This window comes from Xiphophorus hellerii, chromosome 2 (genome assembly GCF_003331165.1).
Source record: "Xiphophorus hellerii strain 12219 chromosome 2, Xiphophorus_hellerii-4.1, whole genome shotgun sequence".
Lineage (NCBI taxonomy): Eukaryota > Metazoa > Chordata > Actinopteri > Cyprinodontiformes > Poeciliidae > Xiphophorus > Xiphophorus hellerii.
Genome location: NC_045673.1, coordinates 1,912,115 through 1,935,709, shown reverse-complemented (window position 1 = coordinate 1,935,709; position 23,595 = coordinate 1,912,115). Strand labels below are relative to the sequence as shown.

The 23,595-nt window shown below is 39.3% G+C and overlaps 1 protein-coding gene across 3 annotated transcripts in view; it reads right to left on the bottom strand.

The window, feature by feature from the left end:
- Nucleotides 1–23,595, bottom strand: part of tspan9a (tetraspanin 9a) — a 224,119-nt gene that overhangs the window by 96,893 nt on the left and 103,631 nt on the right. Inside the window, exons 4-5 of one of the 3 annotated variants that reach the window (XM_032580078.1) lie at nt 17,847–17,946; nt 14,951–15,030 (exon numbers count right to left, since the gene is read on the bottom strand). In XM_032580078.1, coding sequence (XP_032435969.1) covers nt 14,951–15,013 — 63 coding nt within the window. In that variant the 5' untranslated portion in view covers nt 15,014–15,030; nt 17,847–17,946. Of the gene's footprint in view, nt 1–14,950; nt 15,947–17,846; nt 17,947–23,595 lie in introns of those variants that run through there. The other 2 variants (XM_032580071.1, XM_032580062.1) reach the window with 2 other exon arrangements.

Sequence of the window (23,595 nt, the reverse complement as noted above, 5' to 3'; positions counted from 1 at the left end):
AGGAAATAAGAACTTACACAGCTTATTTAGGCAGTTTAACACACCTACTGTGGAGAGCCTCTCTCTAGGAACACCAGCTTCAACTTTGAGTTAGTTCTTCAAAGTATTTTATTTCTGTTTCCTGTCACTAAATAATGGGCATTTCAAAAACAGCAATTACTTAAAAACACCTATACGGTATAAAAGAGCCAAGAGCATCCTACAGGGAGAGAGATGCAGAGGAGAAAGTCTGAAGTTAAAAGAGTTTCTTTAAAAACTGAAAGAGTTTTGAGTCTTTGGAGCCACATGCTAACACCCTGCAGCTCTGCAGATAATAAATTGTTATGGAGGGCTGTAGGGAGAAAAGTGATGCTGCCCCAACAGAAATGCTGCAGTAGCACAAACTACTAGAAGTAAAGCTACTGCTAACTTTCTAAGGTCATTATTAGCTGTAGACTAGAGAGGCTCACACTGAGCATTGTTCACTGATTTAAAACCAATAGGAATCATTGATATACACTGGACTGGATATTGCTGACACACATGGGTCATTACTATGAACTGAGTCTGGCATGTCGGTGTTCGGGAAAATAACACAATCATGAAAAGAATCTGAAAAAGGACGCAATGTTTTGCTATTTTTGTTAACACTACAAAAATTAGATAAGGTCCAAGGGAACATCATGTTTCAGAGGTCATTGAGGTTTTAATTTAAAAAAGTCAGGAGTAGGTGAGTTATGCTAGCTTGACTTTGACAACCTTAACATTTAGCTACATGAGCTGCAGTTCGATGTTTCGGTTCAGTTAAAAAAACACAAGACAACCCACATAATCTATTCTCTGACAGATTATCAGTAGAGCAGGTGTTCAACTTAACTAGTTATTAATACTGCTAATTAATAATCGCAAAATAAACATCAAGTCAGAAATCATAAAACTGTGACAAACTAAATGTTCTGTTTGGCGGCTCCATTTTATCACAGATTATCTGTCTTGGGTTCCACTGTCAGAACATAGTAACAGTCATAATTAATATGTAAGAAATTTTTTTTTTAATTAGTTAACACAATCATAAAAACAATGCCAATCGTTTCATAAAATGCAAAGAAAACCTTTGGAAGAGTGAAAAAATAGATATAATTTCATATCAAAATAATACACCACTTTATGTTGGTTACTTAAAATCACAATATTATACAATTGACAAAATCACAAACTTCAGAGGTATGAATATTTTTAGGAAACTGTAAACCTGTTTTTTTTTTTACAAAATATTAAGAACATCTAAGTTAGCATTCTGCCACAGAGAACTAAATGTTCAGGAAACCAGATGACAAAGATTATGTCATTAACTTGATCTAAAATTGTAAAGAGAGTAACCCAAAGGCTCCAACATGAAGCATTTGTAAAGGATCCAATTTTAAATTCTTGACCAACGGCAAAAAGCATTCACTAAAGAGTGGACCGAGCCTGCTTCTTTCTTTATTTTGGTGCGTGTGTATATGATCCTCTCAGGCTAAATGCTGTGTGCACTCCAGTATAGCAACACTGGGAATTATCTCAATCTAACATATGCCAGAAATCATGCCTGTAACATTGTGCAAACCTGCACGCTTATTAAAAAATGGCTCTAAAACAGAAAAGATGAGAGTGCAGAGACACTGTAATCCTCTTGTGGAAACCTAATAGAAAAATCCCATCATAAATCTCATGAATACTGATTCATTAACCTGAGAATTAACGTCAACTTTCTGAAATAGATCAATTCACATGAGGGAAAAAAAGATGTCATGTTGTGAAGACCAGGAATGAGACCTGAGAGTGGTGGTGAGTCACCTCTCAGGGAGCTGTCACCAAGCATCAGTGTCTTCACCTCTCCTGCTGCGGGGAAGAGGCCCCTGCGCCGCATCCCCGCTTCATGCTTCGCTTCTCCCAGCCCAAGAAAAGGACAGCGCTCCATGTTCTGCCAGCCTCTCAGAAGGGGACTCGGAGGAAAATATGGCCAACTCCATCTGTGCTGCTTTGCATATGAACCGTGTTTAAGGTGGAGAGTGCAACGCGGTGGAGATCTAAACCATGATGGGTTTGAAACAGAAGGGGCATTAATGGGCTGACCCCAAATATGGCGGCCGGCGTTTCATTCGCTGAAATGATAACTGGATGGAGAGCGTTGATGACAACACACACGCACACACACAGGTCTGTTAATAATTACTCTAATTCAGTATGATGAATTAGACCATTCACTGAATGCTTTGATGACCCCATAATAAACTTCTCAGCTCAGACTCAGTCTGCCCACTCCAGCCTCCACCCGGACTCCATCTTTTTGTTCCATGGACCCCATTACTGAGCTTTAACAGAAGAAAATGGGAGATTTGAGCAGAAATAATAACTGCTTATGAGTAATGCAAATGACACAGAGAGTGTAAAGGGGGCTTTTGCACCATTTTCTCACTTTATTTGGTGCTAAATTCATACTTTCCACATTAGCAAAAGTATAAAAATGGAAATATATATATAATTGAATGAATGCATTAATATTAATTTTCATGCACTTTAAGATTTCCAGAAAATTATTTTTCAGAATAAATTAAAGCAGAAGTTTTAACTTGATTTTAAGCTGGTGTGCTTGTATGCCAGCAGCTAATGCATATAAAATGAACTGGATGGATCAAAGGTTAATTAATGGGTTTTTCAGGGCCAATCCTTTGTGCTTGCCACATTACTTAAATAAATCACATGTAGGAGATGGGAATTTATGCAAATCACATGACCAACTTAAAACTGCTCAACATGAACAGCTTTAAAACACATTTACACAGATTAATGCTTCAGGTATCACTGAGTAACTGCAACAAGCCATGAGTTTCAGTACATCACAGACAGACATAACATATTTCTATTTAAACCAAATGAGACTTATTTTAACATGCTTCATTTAACATTATGAATTTTATCAAATGACAAAATCTATTTACAGACGTCTTTTAATTCTCTAGACCCTTTTGTTTTTTAATTAGTGCTTTAACTCAAAAACTTTTTCCCTTTTCCTCAGACCTCTTCAACAGGTCTGAGAGGTTTTTATTTTAACTATCAAAATAAAAATATATGAATTTGCTTTTTAACTACTTTAATAGCTTTTTCAAATCTTACTCTGCAGAAATAAAACATATTTTAATATTTAAGCTTTTAATTGCATCCATTGTTTTAACAGACTACAAAATTGAAAACGTTGTAATACTTCTTTACAGAAATGTCCATAGTACAATTAAAATGTCTCTTGTGTGTGAGACGGTTTCAAAAAGTGCAAAATACAGTAAATTCAAGGTGAATTCAGTCCTTTAGCTGTTTCTCAGCTAACGCAACACGCATGCACGGTCTGCTAGCATTAGCATTAATTAGTCTCCAGAAATATGTCACGTTTTCTATGCAATACTAATGAGAGGCTGCATAGCATAACTCACTAGTTCACTGTCGATTCAATAACCTATTCAACTTTTACATGATACCAACATATAAACATTAAAATACATTTTTACTGACCTGTTATATAAAGATGACAAACATTGAGTTTATTCTTCTTCTGTGTGCCCAACCTTCTCTATGCCACTATAGACAGCGCCCCCAGCGGTAGTATATGGAATCGCACCAAATAACTGAAATAACACTAAAGAACTAATTACAATAAGACATTAAGAATAGAGAAAAGAAAAACAATGTTGAGATTTCTATTTTTATACTTAGTGTTTTCATTCCTTATAACAGCTTGTTTTCATCCCTCCACATAACAAATATTAAACATTTTCTCAGGGGACAGACTGCATATTTACTTACACTTTTAGGTTTGGAGAATATTCTGAAGACCTGTTATTTTTCATCCACTTCCTAATTATGTACCACTTTGTGTTGATCCATCACAGTCTCAACAAAATACACTAAAGTTTGTTGGCTTTCTGCAACAGCATGTGAAAAAACTCAAGATATGAGAATAAGCTTGTACAATTTTTGACAACTCTACCAGAATGATCTGGACTACAGCTGTCAGATGGTTTCTAACACCGTGATCAGAGACATCCCTCTGTGTCCCAGATACTGGAGGCTGGGTTTCCTTGTTTTTCTTTTAAACAACACTTCAGGCTATTGGGCTAATTTCTATTTCAGGACGCATAACGCCCTAGAAAAAAACAAAACAAAAAAACAAGCAGATACAGAAAAGAAATTCTTTAATGTCAAGAAATACAACTTGTAATTGAAAATGGTGTTAAATAAATAGGAAGAACTAATTGCCTTGCCTGTTTGATAAGATGCTGCAAAGCCAAAAAGGCTCAGCTGCTTTACAGAAGAAATAATGTCTATTACTGTTCCACCGCCTGTCAGTCAGTTATCTGTGGATCGCAGCAGTGAAGGAGCCCAACTACTGACTGCATCTCCCTCTTCAGGGAGAATATGGGAGCCAGTGGAGAGCACACCTCATGCACATCAAATAAGACTCAGGATCAGATTGGATCAGACGTAACGAGAGCGCTGCAACAACTCGACTTAATGAAGATCTGGGTTTCACTTGGAAAACACACACAAAAAAAGCCATCTGCTTCAGAGCACAACAAACAGCTCAATGCATCTGCTGACGCTTTGAATTCCATATACTGCAAAAGAGGCTGTTCCATTAAAAAATAACAATGAAGCTTTTTAAGACAATCCTCCACTTGGAAAGCTGCAATATGCTGGTTTCATGATGCGACGGTAATCTGTGACGGTTCGGCTTGATAAATCAATGCATGCTGTAAAGTTTAGGGCATAAGCACGGCGCCCATTTGTCATCGCTAACAATGTGCAGTATAGAGCTTCCTGCTGGAGCCGTGTCCTGAGCTCATTATGATTCAGAGAGTGAATGCCTGAGTCCCTGACCCAAATTCAACATGGCACGTTAAAATATACATATTCAAAGTCAATCTGTTCAGAGTTTGTTTCTCTGTTTTCCTCTGTCCATCTGTTTGTCTGCATCTCTGCTGTCGTACATGGTTCCTGATCATCCCCGGCTCTTTAAAGATCGTTTAGAGATGAGAAGAAATAGCCAGATGCCGTGTGGGATGCTTGAGTGGCTTTATGGTGGGAGAAGAAGTAGGCCCTACTGAATCAACTAAAGTAGCAGCCCTGGGAAAATTGCTCCCGCAGTCAGTTATTGACATACCTCAGCCTACAGCTTATGATTTCAGGAGCATTTAGGTGAAGACCCAGAGCACTAAAGATCGTCTCTAATGGACGTTAAGCAGTTAAATAAGAATTAGAGTCAGCCAAAAAAAGAATATCTTCAGTGCTGCTTTTAATCGTATTCCAATACTGCAAATTGGAATCAGTATATTTAGAAATGTACAAATGTTACAAATAAAAAGAGAGATTATTTTTTTCTCATTAAAGTTTTCCTGTTTAAGGTCAGACTGCTATTTTAAATTCAATTCAGAAATACTTTATTGATCCAAAGGGAAATTAAATGCTTCACCTTCCTAGAATAATGGCCTAAGTTTTTGGGTTTTTTTTTTTTTGCCAAAAGTGTTTTTGTCAAAAAACAAACAAAAAAAACATTTTTGGAAAAAAATTATTATTTTAGGAAGGTGAAGATGTCTAGTTTTGTAAGCTAAATAATAGCTAAATTTAATATACTAAATGCCAGAATAATGAGTTAAAAAAAAAAAGCTTTTTCTTTTTTAAATTTCCGTTCAATTTCAGAGGTTTTTACACATTTTCTCAGTATTTGTTAGAATTGTATTTGAAACTTTATGAGTTGGATTTCCTTCCAGAAGCTTTTCACAATAATTTTCAGAAATTTCATCCTTCTAACTGGTTGAAGTGGGTCAAGTTTGTGGGACACAGAACCATAATGCTATGATGGCTGAACTTTTCCATGCTGATGTTAACTGATATTGAGAGTTACGCCTAAATCAGAAGTTTATGATGCCATCCATTTAGTCATTTTGGAAATAGAAACAATTCTGCTTGTCCTATCTGACCGAAAACAGAACAGGTTTCTTCTGATTTCATGTCAAGAGTAAAAATAGATTACACTTCTTTTTATACAGCCTATGTAAATATGTGTACACATGAGCATACACACATTTCCCCTTTTCCTTTGAAGACATGTTTAATTTGATCCTCAGAAAATGAACAAAATAATTCTCCCAGCTGGCGTAATGAGATTTGAGATGAGGAACAACTGGGAAACACTGACTTCATTGTAATTTGCCTTGAGCTGATGGAAAAGATGCTGACTTGTTGTTCCAGCGAGCTGCTGGAACATTTCACAATAACACTTTGCACGGATGCCTTAACCAGTGTTCCTGAAGCAGAGAAGGGTGATCACAGACACCACAGTAGTTTACAGTCACTGCGGCAGAAAGAAGCTGAAAATTATTTTCTTTTCCAACAACGCTCTCCTGATTGCAAACTGATCTGCTCCAAGATCCTGGATAAACTGTTTTCTGAGCCAAACATGAAAACACAAAGCAGATTTTTTTCCTGCATTCCCAGAAAAGGCTATCAAAACACGATAACATATATAATAGATATGTCTGTTTCAGAATGGCAGCAGCAGCCTGTGCTCTGATAATGAAGCTCAGTGTGTCTGTGCTGCTGCTGCTAAGCCAAATATCCTCAATTCCACACTGCATTAAGAATCCAGCCTGTTTCCACCAAACTGAATTTCATTATGAAATATAAAAGCATTTTTACCCAAGAAGCAGGAAGAATGTGTTTGTTTTTGTTAACATTTTTTGTCTTCATAGCCATCAGCATTTCATAAAGCCTTTCACTTATGAAATGTTCAAAAGCATTGGTTCTCAAACTGTGGTACAAATACAACAGATTGTACTGTGGAGCTAACAAGCAAAGGAAGATGAGAATTTGTTAACAGAAGTGATGACACTGAACCAATGTAAATGCACTGATGTAAATGCAGATTCATTTACATGTGCAGTCAGAAACTGGATGTGAAAATAACACCAAGCCAAGTTACATGCTTGTTTGCATGTGCTAATTAGTAGCCTACTAGCACCACAAGCTAACAGCAACAACACAAGTCTCAGAATTTTATCCAGCTAAACACTTGAACTTAATGAGACACAAACTGCCAGAAGTGCAAACAGACTGTAAAAAAACTGCAGCTGTCACTCTGTCTTCAGTGTCGAGCAGCCATATTGGATTTTGTGGTAGAGGTGGCTGAGTAAAGCGGACGGAGGCTTTCCTGATGGTTTTTACAGTTTTACCACAGATCTAAATGATCTTTTGACTAAATGACTAAAGGTCCTTTACTGATATTCCTTTGTACCAGTTTAGTTTAATTAAACACAATACAGTTGACCCCCAGTATTTATGGGGTTAAGGACCAAAGCCGCCCACAAGAAGCTAAAATCATTGAACACTTGAGACTTCCTCTAAAACAATTAAAGCTCCAAATATACCCTGATATGCATTTAAGTGGACTTGAAACCATCACAGAAATGGGTCAGAACTAAAAAGCTGAAAAAAAAGGTGTTGAGGAGGGTGTCTTAATATTCCCTTCACCGCTGTTTGATCATTTTAAAGGAGTATTATTTATTAGCACATTTAATCCTTAGTATAACTAAAAATTGTCCTCTAATATACTGCCAACTTCAAATTGAAATTTTACTCATGTAAGCCTGCAGATAAAAGATTTAACAGGCAGCAGATTGATTTTGGAGTAATGCTCAAACAACATAAAGTTGCAGTATGTGATATTTGTTTGCAAAAAAAAGAGTGAGAGTGATCACTGCAATGTTTTTTAATTACACAACTCAATCACTCCACCACAGCAGAAAATGATTAAATCACAGCTTTAAAACTTTTGAGTTCTTTACCTTTTGTTGAGTCTGGAAGTCAAACAGTATCCAACTGCTCTGTAGCTGAGCATGTTCACACTGTAGCGTTGAAAATCCTAATTCCCCTGCAAAAAGCACCACCTACCAGAGGCATCTGAAGGTAAAATGCACCGTCAATTCTCCTGCTCTATTACCTCGATCCCCAAGACACTGAGTGTCTCCAAACACCAACTGATCTGCGGCAAGAGCTAATGAGCTCAGAGGCGCTGCACAACACGGGCTGCAAATCGAAGCAGCCGGAGAGAAGACATGTAAATTAAGAGAATCTCCCAAATGATCCAGTGGACAAAAGGAGGCATATGGAAATATTTGCCAAGCTGGTCAGACACTCTGAATCATAGCGCAGCAATTCAGAAGGAAAACTAATTATAAAATTTTATTATAATACAAATAATCATGATGATGTTTTAGGAAACAGCTACTGAAAGTGTTATGGACCAGAATAAATATTAGGGCTTGAATTTATTGTGATTAATTGGTTATTGAAATAATCATTGACTAATTTCTTAATCAATAGCTGCTCATTTGCTGAAAGAACAATATATTCAGAGCAGTACTTAAGCCAAAACTGTACAACAAATAAATACATTTTGCATTTAAGACAACAAAAACTTTGTAAATCTGTTCTACCCAGTTTTGCATTCACCTAGTTAAAGCTCTGTAAAAACAAAAACATTTCCTACTAAGCACCTTTTGCCATAGAATTATTAATAAAAATAGTCAGCAGATCAGCTCTTCACTGTTAAGTCAGAAGTTTGCATTAACTAATGCTAAGTTGAGCAGAATGGACTGAACGTGATGTTCGAAGGATTTTTAGTTGCAGATGGATCCTTCTGGAAATGGTCAAGCGTTCACTGAAAAAACACTGTTATTGCATTTTATGAAGTAAAATGTTTATTTTCTTATTTAAGAAAAATAGAAAAAAATTACTTTATTTGCATTTTATGTATTTCTAATATTGCATAAAAATGGTTAAAGTGGTTAAAAGAATCTGGCAATATTTTTATGCAATTAATTGAAATGGTAGAATAATCTGTTACTAATATAATCGTTAGCTGCAGCCCTAAAAAAATGTTTCAAAGCTCAGGGACGTAACGCTTTATTACTGCATCACTGATAACACAATCTGGACCTCCTGAGTGGAACCACAGGTTGATCTCCTCCATGCTGAAATGCATTGATGCAGAAATTCATGCAGAAGGAGCCCAGACCAACTACTGAGTGTAGATACTCTATTGTAGATAAATTGGCCATCCAAAAATGGATATCAGCCAAAATTGTAATCGACAGGTCAGGTCTTTTACAGATTGGTAGCCAAACAGAAAACTGCAGTCAGTGCATCGTCAGTCTTGTTAATAATGCAGTTTTCAGAAATAAAATGAATTGGATTTATCATTTACATTCAAAAGATGTGTAATAATAAATATGAATCAGTCACTCATGAGATCTATAGCTTTGTGATAGTTTAACTTATCCAGTAGAAGCTGAGTCGACAGTTATCGACTCAAACTGACTGCAAATCTGCTAAAAGTTCTTTAGCTGGAGCTACTTTCATCATGATTCTGAATGCACTGATTTACCTGTATTACAGTCTCACTTGGCAGTGAGTGATTCCGCTCAGGTGTTGTTGTTTCTTAAAAACCCAAGAAAAAAACCTTTTGTACCCAGATCACACCAGTGAGCCATTAAAGTTGACTGAAATGTTTGTGGAGAGTGAAAAACAACCAAATTGCTTCAGCCTGAAACCCAGGGGTGTTCCAGCCTGACAGGGAAGCAGAGGAGCAGCTTGTGTGAAACTTATATGGACTTTCACACAACCACAAACACCTTCACACACTCACCCCCAAACTCACTAAAACCACCTTAATTCTGTGAGTATCCCTGTCACATCAAAGCATACATACATTTGACATTTTAGAGTCAAATTCAGTGTTTGAATCAATAGGAAAAATAAATTGTGAGTCCTTGGACTAAATCCTGCAGCAATCCCCTAAGTAAGCACAGGAATTCATGAATGCTAAACACATCTGCTTTTTCCTGCTGCAACAAAGGAGATGCTTTGATTGTACCCCTCTTGTATTACTAGGACAAGACTGCTGAACCAACACTTTCCTCTTTAATATGAATATCAAGTGAGCTTCTGATATGGCAAGATAATGGCACAGCTGGGGCAGAGCCATTAGCCTGCTGCACAACTAATCTCCAACAAAGAAAAAGAGTTTTTGGGTGATTTTATGAGACACTCGGTAGCAAAATTTTTAAGCACAGTTTTTAAGCCCTCTTTAATTTTTAAAAAAGCCAAAGCAAAAGATAAATAGTTGTAAAAACATTGTTATTCCACAGTAAACGGAAGTCTGAATCGGGGAGCTCAGAATGAAAGCAGTACTGAGAAAGCACTACACAATAGGAAAATGAAATCCTTGCTCCCAGCAAGAACACCAGCGCTGATGTGCTCCCGAGGCTAACAGCAGCAGGACTGAACATCAATGGCCCTATCAGGCGGCTCCAACAGACACTATTAACACACGCTTAGAGGCGAGCACAGCAGGTCTTCGTCCCCACTCAACCACATTATTTGTCACACCACAAAGGCATTTTGCTTTGATGATGTAGGCTTTAGCATTGAGCTGTCCTAAGGAGCCGTGCTCTCAATCCCCAGCCGCACAACCAAGTAGTGCTCTAATCTGGCCCAAACTACCCCCTGCAGCTCAGACTCTCTTAATTCCTCATAAGAAAGAGGAGCCAGATGGTCATGGACAACTTCTGCTGGGGCTGAAGATCAGCACATGTACAGCAATGCCTCGAGTGCCTGCTACTGTTTACCTCCATGTTATTAGTGTAAGCAACTGTAGATGTGTGGGTGGTAAACATGCTGTGTGTGCCCGGCGAGCGTGCTAGTCCATGTGTGCACCGTCAGTGTCTGGTTACCGCTGTGGATCGTTCCCTCGTCCGTCTCCGATCTCCACATGAGACGACAGAAGTTAAGAGGAACAGCTCTCTACCAGATTCGGTAACCTTGTGATTTCTGAAGTGCCGAAGGTAGAACAGCGCGATCCCAGGAGTGTCAAGATACAGCATACCTCCCGCCCTCCTCCCTTCGTCTGAGGCGACCTATCATGACCCCCAACTGTGGAGTGATCTCATTACTCAAAGCTGCACTAACCTGCACACTGACCCCAAAGTTTGAAATTTTAGAAGTCCGTAAGCAGCTACAGATAATCGTGTTGATGGCGAGACACCGTATTATTTGGTGCTGGTTAAAGACATCAGTGTAGCGACCAAACAATCAGAGTGGAAACTTCTGGAGTAAATGTAGGGCTGGTCAATAAATCAATAACAATATATATCACGATAGACATGTGATCAATATCAATAGATAATACGTTCAATAGAATATTCAATAATTTCACTGAACTCTGAATCAGAACTGCACAGCATTCTGGGGGATGTAGGCAGAAGAAATGCTTTAGTCGCTCAATCTCTGACGGCTAGCTAGGCACAGGTGGCATCAACTCGCTCACTCTTTGGTTACCTAGCAACAACTTGTTGAGTAACTGGAGCAGCAGCAGTTTCATGTTTTGCCTCCGTGCCTCATAACTGCTTAAAAATAAAAAACAACGACACGGAGAGAACGGAGAAAATGAGTAAAACAGCTCAAGAGGAAACTGCAGTTAAAACAGGAAAGGTGATGTCACCAATTTGGCAGTTTTTCAGATATTTACAACAAAAAACTAATCAATAATTATCGATATTGACTCATATGAAAAGCTTGTATTGTGATACATTTTTCAGCCATGTCACTCAGATCAAAGTAAACAAACGTTCTTTAAGAATCTTTCTGAAGACCAACAAGCTAAATGAAAATTGGAGACCACCGGCCATGACGTCTAATGTCTGTTCTGCCTGTTAGTAGCGATGAGGCTTCACCGCTAAAAATCATTAAGCACAAACTGAGTCTGGAAAGAGTTTAAGTAAAAGTCTCCCCACAGATTTCAAGAGACCGGCTCTTAAGGAAAAGTGCATCTCAATGTCAGTTTAATGGTTGGAAAAAGATAAAGTTGTCTTTGCTAATCCACATCGAGCCGTGCCTGCAGGTATGTTGCTACCGACACAGAGCGTCTTTACGTTCTCTTTTAGTCCTGATGCCAGCGTACACTAATGTTGTTCCTAACTTGGTCTTTCTTCTTTGTCCTGGCAGGTTTTCAGTGCCAACACCATCTGTGTTTGTCTGTGTCTCTTTCCTGTCCTCTTAACCTCCAGACGGCTGAGACAGATGGCTGCTGCTGAGCCGGGCTCTACTGTTAAAAGGTAGTTTTCCTCTCTGCTGTCCCCCTGCACCAAACATCTGAATGTTAGTTATGTTGTCAGCATGACATACTTGACTATAAATAATTTACAAATTTATAAGTTTAAATAAGATATTTGCCAAAGGTAAGAGGATTTTGATTTAATTTTCAGTAAATAATAAAAAACACCTAATAAATCTTAATTGATCATCTAACAGTCTAAAAATCTCATCTCTAAAGCAGACAGTGGCCGTCTTGAGACCAAAGCACTCAATTGGAACCTATTGAGATGAGAAAGATGGTAGATCAATATCTGCAATAAAGAATCTATCATAAGCTGGGTTTTTATGACCTTCTCATTCATTTAAACAAACACTGACGTCGTTTCAAACACTGAAGAGCCTCTGGGTCATTTTTACATCTTTGCCAATCACTCTTGATTCTTCCTCTGTGGACAGGATCACGATATGAAAGGAAGACATCCTCCTTATGAGCCCAATATGATTATATTTATTGGCATTTTTATTGTACAAAAAGAGCTCTTACAGAACACAATTTGATCAGAAATATTTCAGATTAAGTGGTTTCTTCTTAACAACACAGAAAGAGGATATATTGTGAACTTGTGCCTCAAAGATCACTTTAGTGAGGAATGTGGGTGAGCTCTGGAGGGAAATCTGATTTTTCACTATAAACATCCAGGATTATGAAACAACAGGAATCTTTGATTGAAGGAAAAGGAGACAGAACTGTGAGGGAGATCAAATCATGCCACAGTTTGACCAGCAGGTCAACAGCCAGACACCCGAGCAGCTGGGATGTTTTTGTCTGCATCAAGTTTACAAGATTTTGTTTTCTTTGTTTGAGCCAAATGAAGCAGAGAATGAAGTAGATATTTGTTGTTGCACCTAACTCCATACAGACTTAAAAACTGCAGTGCAGTTAAACCATCATTTGTAAAATGAGCGATTCTGACTGATTATGAGGAGATAAATAATAAATATAATTTCTATGGTCATAATGTGGCTCCTTCATTCAAAACCTCTGGTGACAAGTATTTGGGGAACTTGGATAGCTGCTGGCTGTGGGCATCAACGTAATAATGCTGGTCAGAACTGGAGCACCACATTGTATTTGTTCCAGTGCTGTCAGATTGTTATAGCCTGGTCATTCCCTTCCTAAGCTCGATTCTCATCTCCCTTCAGTCCTCCGTCTGGGATTTCCTCCATTAAATTCAATTTCTCTGGTAGAATTTCAACCAGGCCAATCAGCAAACAGAAGGAGATGACATTGACATTGATTTTCTGCAATGTCTTAGAGTTGTAGTGTGCCTTTAGTTTTAGTAATGGCAGCAGAGGAAGTGACCAAAGCCGTTCCGTCTGTGTTGGCCACGCCTACAATGATGAATTAACATCAACAGCTGCCAAGTTCGGATCGGCACTTCTCTCTTCACAGTGGAGGCTGGTTGTTTACAGTGTAGGCAATTCCCAATAACTTGAACTGGAGCATTACGTTTGAGTTAGCAATTTTGTTAGCAACTGTCAACTCCTCCAGCAAGCAATCATTTATCAATAGATGAGAGTCCAGATCATCCTTACAAAGCAAAGAGTAGAACAAGAGAACAATGTTTAACAAGTCTAACAATGTTTTAAAGTGCAATTTATCTTCCAAAGAATTAATAACCACTACACTTTTAAATCCCTCCATAGGGTGCTGGTTCATTCGGTCTCCCAGTCACTGATCTCAGGCAACATTTCTCCAGATTTTTTCCTACTCATATTAAAAAATATCTTCAAATTCTCACATTGAAGCTGAATACTTTGATTCTATTGTGTTATGAGTTCAAACTTTTAAACTTTTGATTTTGCATATTTCTAAATTTCATTAATGGTAATGGACATAACTTTCATGAGCTACGAGCTAAAGACAGATGAAAAGGAAAGATCTATACTGACAGAGTCATTTTGTGTGTGTGTGTGTGTGTGTGTGTCAGACTGGGCAGTCCACAGGCTCATGCCACCCTGCGCCCCAGTTACCAGAACTCCCAGCTCAGCGATACGGCCGCCTGGCTTGATTGACTCCTTCATGTTGGGATGTTTTTTAATGCTTCATGCTTCACTGCATCCACACAAAAGACTTACCCTCATAACCTATAAGCCTTATAATCCATCCTGTAATCGCCCATTTTCATGATAAATGCCCATGCATGGCTACCCACAGCTCAGCCTGCCGCATCCTGAGTGGAATCTATGGGTGAGTAAACCGGCTACGCTCAGATTTATTATCGTCATTACTGTAAACGCAACAGTCAGAAGGACAATCAGATACTGCGTTGTAGTCATTACACTTTCAGGGTTTTATTACAATTCTCAGTTTCATCTGAGTGTACTTACAGCTGACAATAAAAAAAGAAACAGATTCAATAACATGAAACTACTACCTATATGTTAGCTCTGAATCCCATCCAAAGTAGTGACCCAGATCACCCCCCATCAGCACCACAGAATACAAAAGAAGACCTGGTGTGTTGCCACTGACTCTGTCATTGCATCCAGGAATAGCAGCTTGCACAGAATGGAACAAGCATAAACACCCTCATGTAATTAGAAACGCGTGATTTCCCAGACAGTCAGCGTTTTGTCATACAGTAATGTTTCCCCAGATTCATATTTCATTCACACATTGAGTTTTCAGGTTTCTCCCCTGATCCAGATCCTCCACCCCCCATGAAGTGGATCGATACGAGCCAGCATGCCAAGACAAACCTTAGGAAAATGATGAGCCACTTACCCAGAAGATGAGGTTGAAGATGAACATCAGATACTTCAAGCAGCACAAGCAGCCTCTCGCCATGTTGCACTTCTTGAACTCTAGAAGGAACACAAAGGATAGGTCCAGGTAAAAGACTACGTATTTGCTGCCTTTGGGTGAGCTGTACTTGTTGGTCTTGTCCGCGGCCCCGGTGTCGGCTGCCGCTCCGGCCGGCCCCTGCTGTGCGTTTTTGCGTGGCCCCGTGGAGCCGTAGAAAGCGCCGGCAGTGAAGCCGCGGCCGCCGAACGGCCGACCAGACGTGGAGGCTTGAGGAAAATCAGAATCCCGGCTATCTACTGATGGACTACGGTGAATGGCTGACTCCTCACTGCTGGACTTCTCCATGCTCTAGAGCGCCTGCTGCTGCTGCTGCTGCTGATGCACAGTCTAACATAGTCCCAGAGATAAGACAGAACTACTTGCCCTTCAAATCTCCACTGCTTCACAGTTTAAAAGAAAAAAAAAGACAAAGGCACCCAACTACATCCACCTTCCTGTGATCTCCTGCAGAAGTGAGTTGGATGGAGCAGCAGAGGCACTTTTTTGGGGGCAGGTTCACAGTAAGAGTCCTCTGCCTTCCTGTGATAATCCTGGAGTAAGCAGTGCAGCGGCTCCTGTTTGCCTTATGACAGGACTGGATTCTGAGAAGTTGCAGCTCTCCCTGCTGTAATATCACTCTCCTCCTGCTCTGCTCATTGATGTGCTTGGCTCCTCCACTGGGACTGAGACCCAAGTGAGTCTCAGTTGCTGACCGGGTAACTTTTCTCCTCCTCGTGCTCCTGCTCCTCTCCCTGCTGCCCTGCTCCTGCTCAGTCCTCCTCTCCTGTACATGTGCGGATGCGCTCTCCCTTCACGCTCCCTGTCTGGTGAACCATTGTGTGCTCAGCGGCTCAGTCCTCTGCGCTGCCTGTGCTCTGCTCACCCAGTAGCAGCGCTCTGGCTGATGTGCTATTATCGGCAGACGCAACTAACGGGCATTCCCTATCATCCACCAAGAGCTCTGCCCTCCTCCCCCAGGAGTCTCTCTCTCTCTCCCTCTCTCGCTCGGCCCCTCCCCACTGCAGAGCGGAGAACCAATGCAGCGGCGGCAGGAAGACCGGAGCTCCTCCTCTCCACTCCCAGTGTCTTTATTAAGCACATCTCTGTTCCTTTGACTATACATGTTCAACTATTTTTCTTCTATCAGGGGATTCAGGGGTCAGAGATGAGATCAGCAAAATGAAACAAACACTTGGCTGAAAAAGCTAAAGTATTTGTCCTGGAGATGAGCAGAGTTTAGTCTGAGGGACGGCGGGTTAGGGGGCATTGGGTCATTTCATTCCAGAAGAAGATTCTGCGGATGCGACTTTGGTGTCTCACATAACACTAAAATTCTTTAAATTGTTTTTTCAGAAGTTTAAATGCCTCAACAATTTATAGGGATGAACTGATCCACTGTTTTCACCACCAATACAGATTCAAATATCTCAGGTTTAGTACTGGCCAATACCACTAACCCAGTACAGCTCATTTAAATACATCAACAACTTCACAGGCCTGGTCAAACATAAAACAACACAAGTTTAATTTGTTCAAGCACAAAAACACTGGCTGGTTTATTTATCACTGCCTTGTCTAAGAAAACAAAGACTATTTTTTAGTATGAATATTCTTTGTCTGATCTGTCAAAATAATAAAAAAAGCTGACTTTCTGTAACCTGATTGAAAAAGCCCTTTCTCCTCGTTTTACCTTTAAACACCTCAGAACCTCTCTGGTTCTGCTGGTTCTGATGTGGATTTTGCATTTCTGGGACTTCAGGCATCATGTTTGCTCCTAAGTTCAGAAATTTCATAAAATCGATCCCGTTTTGTGAGTTTCTGTTTCATCATGGCTTCGTTGGGAAACCTTTAGAGTTGCTGTCAAAAACAACATTTCTGCCAGAGCTTTAATTTAATTCTGTTTTTTATTAAATTCTCCTGTCATTCGGAGTACAGAGGTATTCCTCATGGTCATATTTTTGCCTTTGTGGTCTGACGTCGTGGTATTCACAGGTCAACTGAAGAGGGAGTAACAAGTTACATTTACTCATTTGAGTATCTTTTGAAAAAAAAAAATTACTTTTAGGAGTAAAATTACAACCAGCTCCTTCAGGAATGTTCTGGCGGTCCAAACACCAGCCTTCTACACTATTATACTATTATTTATAATATTCTGGTTGTCTAATGATCATTATCTGTAACATGCAATAATTATTCATCGATCCACTATTATTATCTGTATCGATTCTGGGTCAGGTATTGGTGATAATGTGTCCGATTTATGAGAGCAGATCTATTCCGTCTATTTCTACCCTTTTCTGAGCGACGTCATGCTTTATTATTTATTTTACATTATTTGTAGAATTCCTAATAATTACGCTTTCTGAGTCATTTAAAAAAAGGTTAGTTGTAGCTTATTTTTACATGTTAAAAAAAGTGAATAAAGAAGTTAATCTTTTGTTTTTGTCACTTTCACTTTATTATATATTTTACATCAGCTGTTGGCTATTGGTGTATTTAAATGAACTTATGGATGATATTCCTGCACCTATATAACAACCTACTGCACCACAGAGAATCCTTTGCACTAAATAAACTTTCACAAAAGCTACTTTTTCTGAATTGTGGACACAGAAAGCTGCATCTGCACTGATGAGCTGAATGCACTAAAAATCCCAGCAACATGCTGAGTTGAAGTCCAGACATGGAAGAAAGCTAAAAACTGACAGCAACCTGGATTAGGAATAAACTGTTAAACTAGATTTAAATCTGGTCAAAATGCAACATTCCTGCTGACGTACAGGCCGTCATTTCCTCCCTCCAGTAATCAGTTAACAGCATATTAACTCTCACTGACTTTCATTGCAGGATGTTGTACAGAATCAGAACCTGGTGAAGCAGCAGCCATTGTTGGTGTTCAGTATCGCCTCCTTTCAGCTGAGTGGTGCCGGCCCTGCCTGAAGGCAGAGAGGAAAAGCTTTAACCCAGCCGTCCGAAAAGTAAATCCAGGAATATCCTGCTGACAGAGAGCAGCTCAGCAGGCCTACTTGTGTTTTACCATTAGAGAGAGAAAAACTCCCTTCAGGACGCATGAATTATGGTTGATGACGCAACATCTGCTCTTCTCCACCACATCCTATTTAACCACCAATGCTGAGATTTAAAAGGAATGTCCTAAATACCCACTGAATATTATCTCTAATAGGCTGAACTCACTCACACATCAGGTCTTGATGACCTTTTGCTGTGACCACAATCAGACTTCTGTGTGAATGGGACTTCTGTGTCCCATAATGCACAGAAGAAAAACGTAAACATTACTCAGTAACAATCTGCTAACAGAAGTAATAACAGACACCGCCGCCATCACAAGATCATAACAAGACGCAGGAAGTCAATAAAAAATAAAGTACATCTAAACGGAACATTGACTATGACTTCCATAGAGAAGTCTGTTTTATTTGTAGTTGGATAAAGTAAAAGTCGGATAAAATGCAACATGACCACTCAGACTGCAGACGCTCCGAAAACTATCGGCTGCGTATCAGATGTTGTTCCACTAATGGAAGCACACAAATTGGATTTTTTAGAGGTGTAAAGATTGGAATTGGGCCGTTCAGACTGAAGTGAAAAAGTGTGAATATTATAGCCTTATTTACAGAGCAGCAGTTCATTGGAAGATAAAGATTCTACTTTAATCTGTTATACATTAAAAACTCATTACCTTCAGAACAGTAATAAACATTTCTCCTTTAGTTTCCACCTCACCAACAAACAAACAACTTTCTATCAAATAAATAAGAGAAATAGGAATAACTGTGATGAGGAGAAATAGGTAAAGATCTCTCCATTATTAGAGACTTTTTACCTGTAAGAAAAATAAAATAGTGCTGGTTTTTAAACTGTTATGTTTTAAAAACTATTGTATAACTTAAAACTATTAACCAGCTAATGACTGTGTGTAACTATCAGTCACCAACTTAACTAGTTTTAGTCAACATTTAACCAAATGTCGACTACATTTAAATTTCATAATTAAAAACAATTAAAGACAAGTTTAAAAAATAACTATTTATTTGTGCTGCACATGTAACAGCAGTTGATTGAAGAAATGGATGGTTTGGTTATTCTTGTGCTTTTACGTCACTCTGGGATAATCTGGGGTATTTGGTTCAGTTTGGTGGAGAATGCTAAAAGATTCACATTTAATTGATTTGGTTCACCCTCACACGCAATGCATGCAACTGACTGATTGGGATGCTATCAGCATGAGCTGAACCAGCGTTGGAGACGGATGCACTGACCCTGGCTGAGGTATGGAAAGGATTTTTATTTTCCACAGTAAGTCTTTCGTTGTGTCCTTTCTTCGGTTTCCTCTCAGTTTATGTTTCGTCTTGAGTTCTTTCAAACCCGCCCAAGCAAAGCGGACAATCCAAGGAAACAAACTCTGGTCCATTTAAAGCAAACCAAACAGGATTAAGGTGACCTTCTTCTGCTCTCATCTCTTTTCCCATTTCCACCTCCATGCACAGTGCAGCATGTCAAATTACAATAACCCTGTCATACCCTATTGAAATTCAGACTCAAGTGACAAGATTTTCATTATTGTACCTGCTGATCACCAATCAGAGCAGCTCAAAGAAAACTCGGGTCTCTGGACGTCTGATTGGCGCATCGTTAGTTCTGGGATTTCACAGAACTGACTGTGTATCAGAACGTTGGAACACATTAAAAATATGTAAGATTACAAAAAGTGGAATGATTGAAAGAAAAGAAAATACAGAAAACACCCTGAGATGACAAAGCCATGAAAACAACATGAATCTGTTATCTGCCAGGTAAACAAGAAGTCAGTTTAGCTTGTTTATCTGTCCAACACTACAGGAAGTCTTCCAATTAATCTGAGTAATGGACTCACCTTGTTAGCAGCTAATGGATCATTGAGCCAATTCAATGAGAGTCGGCTTCAAAGTGCTTTACCATGAATAACCAACAGAGTATTCAGAAATGATACAGATCAGACAGCAGCTTGTTGTTGCTCTATACACCACCATACTATCATTTAAAGAAAATTGGTTCTAGTTTTTTTCTTTCTATTTTTAGGATGAAAAAAGGATCTGAAACATTCAGATCTTCTGAATTTGCTGGAAAACTCAGTAAAGATGATGTTATTTTCCTCTAAATCATCTCATGCACCATTTTCTTCTTCTCACTGCAGAACTTTTCTGATGGGTTCAGGCATGGAAACAGATTTCTACCAGAGTTCATGATGACTGATAATATCTAAGATGGTTTCCAGGATCTTTAGAGGAGAAACAGGCCCACAACCTCACAGCTTCACCGCCTTGCTTCATGCTTTTCCACATATTCTACATAATGTCACCTTCCTAAAACAATGGTCTGTCATTTGTTGCCAAAAGATGAATTAAGAAATTAAGGACGGGAAGTTTCAGATTGTTTAAAATGTGAGAATATACTATGGAGATGTTTTATTAAATGATAAGAAGTTGAGACTTTGATGTTGTCAACCTCTGAGCAAACTGGTCAAAACCCAGTCACTGAGTTGAGTCTGTCTCTGAACATAGAACTGGATTTTATCTGCCTGAAGAGCAGATCCACATGGACACGTCTGTCCCGCTACAGGACTTTACACTGCTGCAGACGGCTGAGAGGAGAAAAATACAGAAAGAGACAAAGTAGATGTTACTAGAACAGAAACAGTGGACAGACAGAAGAGTTCAGAAAAACATGGAAAATCTGTGCAAAAGCAGCAGAACAGTCCACAAAGCCAGGGCTTACAGGATTGGGAGTCGACTGGGATGAGATTGCACAGAAATATTCTACCTGGAGCTGAGTAATTCTAGCAGCTTTTTAACCAAATGCATGGGAATCTAAAGAGATTAGAACCTAAAGGGAACTGGGACTCCTGTGAAGCAATTTCAACAATGCTTGATGGAAGGTAGGGGGATGAAAACACTTAACCCTGAAGACTGCGACCAAATAAAAGAGCACTACAGAGATGTGAGTGTTCAGTGTGAAGCGCTTGTGAACTTCACTGCCATTAAATCATGGTTGGTCTGAGTGCATGTTTCTACATAATAAAGAGGTTCCAGTCTGAGCAGACAGGTGGATTTATTTTACTAAAATATTGCTATCTGCTTGGAGTTTACATTCACTTGAGGTGATTTTAGGTTTTTCCAAAACAGAATTAACCATGTTTGCTAAATAACTTTTGACATAGTGAAACTGAAACATTTCACAGTAAAAACCTCCAGCATGGAGGGAAGGACTGTCTCCATTCATCTCAGATGTGTAGTTCATGCTACTTTGCAACCTCGACTTTCTGTTTATTACAGCCATGTAACATCAACATCTGATAAAAAGACACTTTCCTTAGCCTCTTATTCACTCCAAACAAGTTCTTTTTTTGCAACATTTTAAAAGTTTGATCAAAATTTGAATGATAATTGGAAGGAAATGAGGGAAGTTTGGGTCTCTGCTTCGGCTGCTGCCTCTGCAACCAGAGATGATGGATGGGTTACTGTTCCACTGTCCTGTAACTTCTGGATGAAATTCTGCTCCGACACTCCTGGATCAGATAAACGGTCAATGACTTTACAAAATTTATACTTCAGCCTTTTGATTCAGGTGTGTTGCATCCTGAAGATGCATGACTGTAGCGCTGGAGGACTGGAGTTTCAGATCCAGCCCCAGGGCATGAGTGTCTGCAGAGATCTGCACATGACCCATCGTTTGATTCAGGCCTGTTCAGTAAAGCATGTGGGATAGCGGCCCCTGGACACCGGGGCCCTGGGGGCTCTGGAGGTAGAGGTGCTTTTACAATTCCAGTCACATTCCCCCGTTCACACACTGATTTATAAATCAGTGAGTCCGGTTGCTTGCCTCTGCATACCGCTACAGGAAGTTAAGCTGCCACCTCCCAGATGCAGGAGAACCGCTCTTCCCTTCTGAGCTTCAGACCCCAACTATGACTGAAACATGCATAATTTGGCATAAAGTTTATATAAGGTCAAGGCAAAATGAGTTGTGATGCCTCAGAGTGACAAAAAGACAATCTGTTCAGGATTTAATGGTGTGACTGAACGCTTTGTTCTAGTCAGACTCAAACTACAGCACATCTAGGTTTTATTAAAGGTTATTGCGGAGGATTCAGAGCAACTCTTCTTATTTTCTGGGAACAGTTCACATCAGGTAATGAGAGCATAAACAAGGTTTGCTAGCAACAACAACCTCAATGCAGTGGGGAATATGACTGAAGTCGTGTCTCTGTTTGAGCTGCAGAGATGACAGCCTTTTCTTAAGCGTTGCCCCCTGACTTGTTTCCCAGAGTTTAGGTGTTTGTTTGGATGTTTCCCGTCTTTAAGACGCAGCAGTGATTGACAACACTAAAAAATACATAAAGTTTTTTTATGTCAGAACTATAACTAGTTGAAAAGGCTACTGTATTTTTTATGTCAGTCATATTAAAGGTGCTGGAGTTGTTTTTTCTGAGGTGGTTCTGCTGCAGGAGAAACTAAACAGAGATGTGTTATCGACTGGCCAAGCAGGAGAGAGAAATGAACACATTATGCTTTTCATTACTTTATTTTGTCAGTTATGACCACAGATTGCCCCGAACTTATCAGCTGGAAGTGAATTACACAAAAACTGAAGTCACAATAATAACAATATTTGTGACCTTGTTTAAAAAAAACCAATACACTCCATTAATCTACAAAAAATCTATGGGTATAAAAATTAGATTATTAGACACAAATTCACACTTTAGGGTGTAGTACCTTAAAAATGTTAAAATTCTTAAACTTTTCCACATCCATAATGTTGAAGTAAGTACGATGGTTTTTAAAAGGACTTTACGAGTTGGATAGAAGGTTATTCAAGCTTCTACTTTAACATTTTAAAGTAGGAGGAAAATAATGCACTGCTGTCAAATTCTTCTTGAAAAAAATTATCTGGAAGGTGTGGCATACATTTATGTTTGCCTCCTTTACCTGGGTAATTTTCAGAAGATGTGAGCCTGGAGTGGAGATTCACCCTCACAGAATGGCCTAGTCAAAGTCGCTCTTCATTAAAGATAAAGCTAAGCCGTCTTGAAAAGAAAGAGGAAGTATGACTGACTCCAGGGTCTATCAGGCAGAGATTTAAAGAGGAGCAGCAAAAACAAATGAGACAGATTGGTGGAGCTAGCCAACAACTGACGGTGCCGTTTAAGAAATGCTAATGCTAATGATACTGAGCTGTAAGAATGCCTGTCTGTCATACAGCAACAATCCTCAGTCAGAGGATTTTTGTTAGATTTATGGTGAGATTGACTGCTACAGGAGGTCCTTCCTGCCCACAGCATCACCACTGAAGGTCCTTATGACTTACAACAATATTTGATTTCCTTTTGGGATGAACAAAGTACTTTAAAATGAGATGGACAGGGTGACAGTGGACACACCAGACTTGCAGCTGTAGCTGCAGAAAAATAATCAGTCAGTAATAATCCAGTGAGACTGGAGTCATATGTCCCTTACATGTCAGAAATCTTTCAAACTGTGTAGCATTTTCTTTCCTCCTCAGTGCTATCACATAAAATAAAC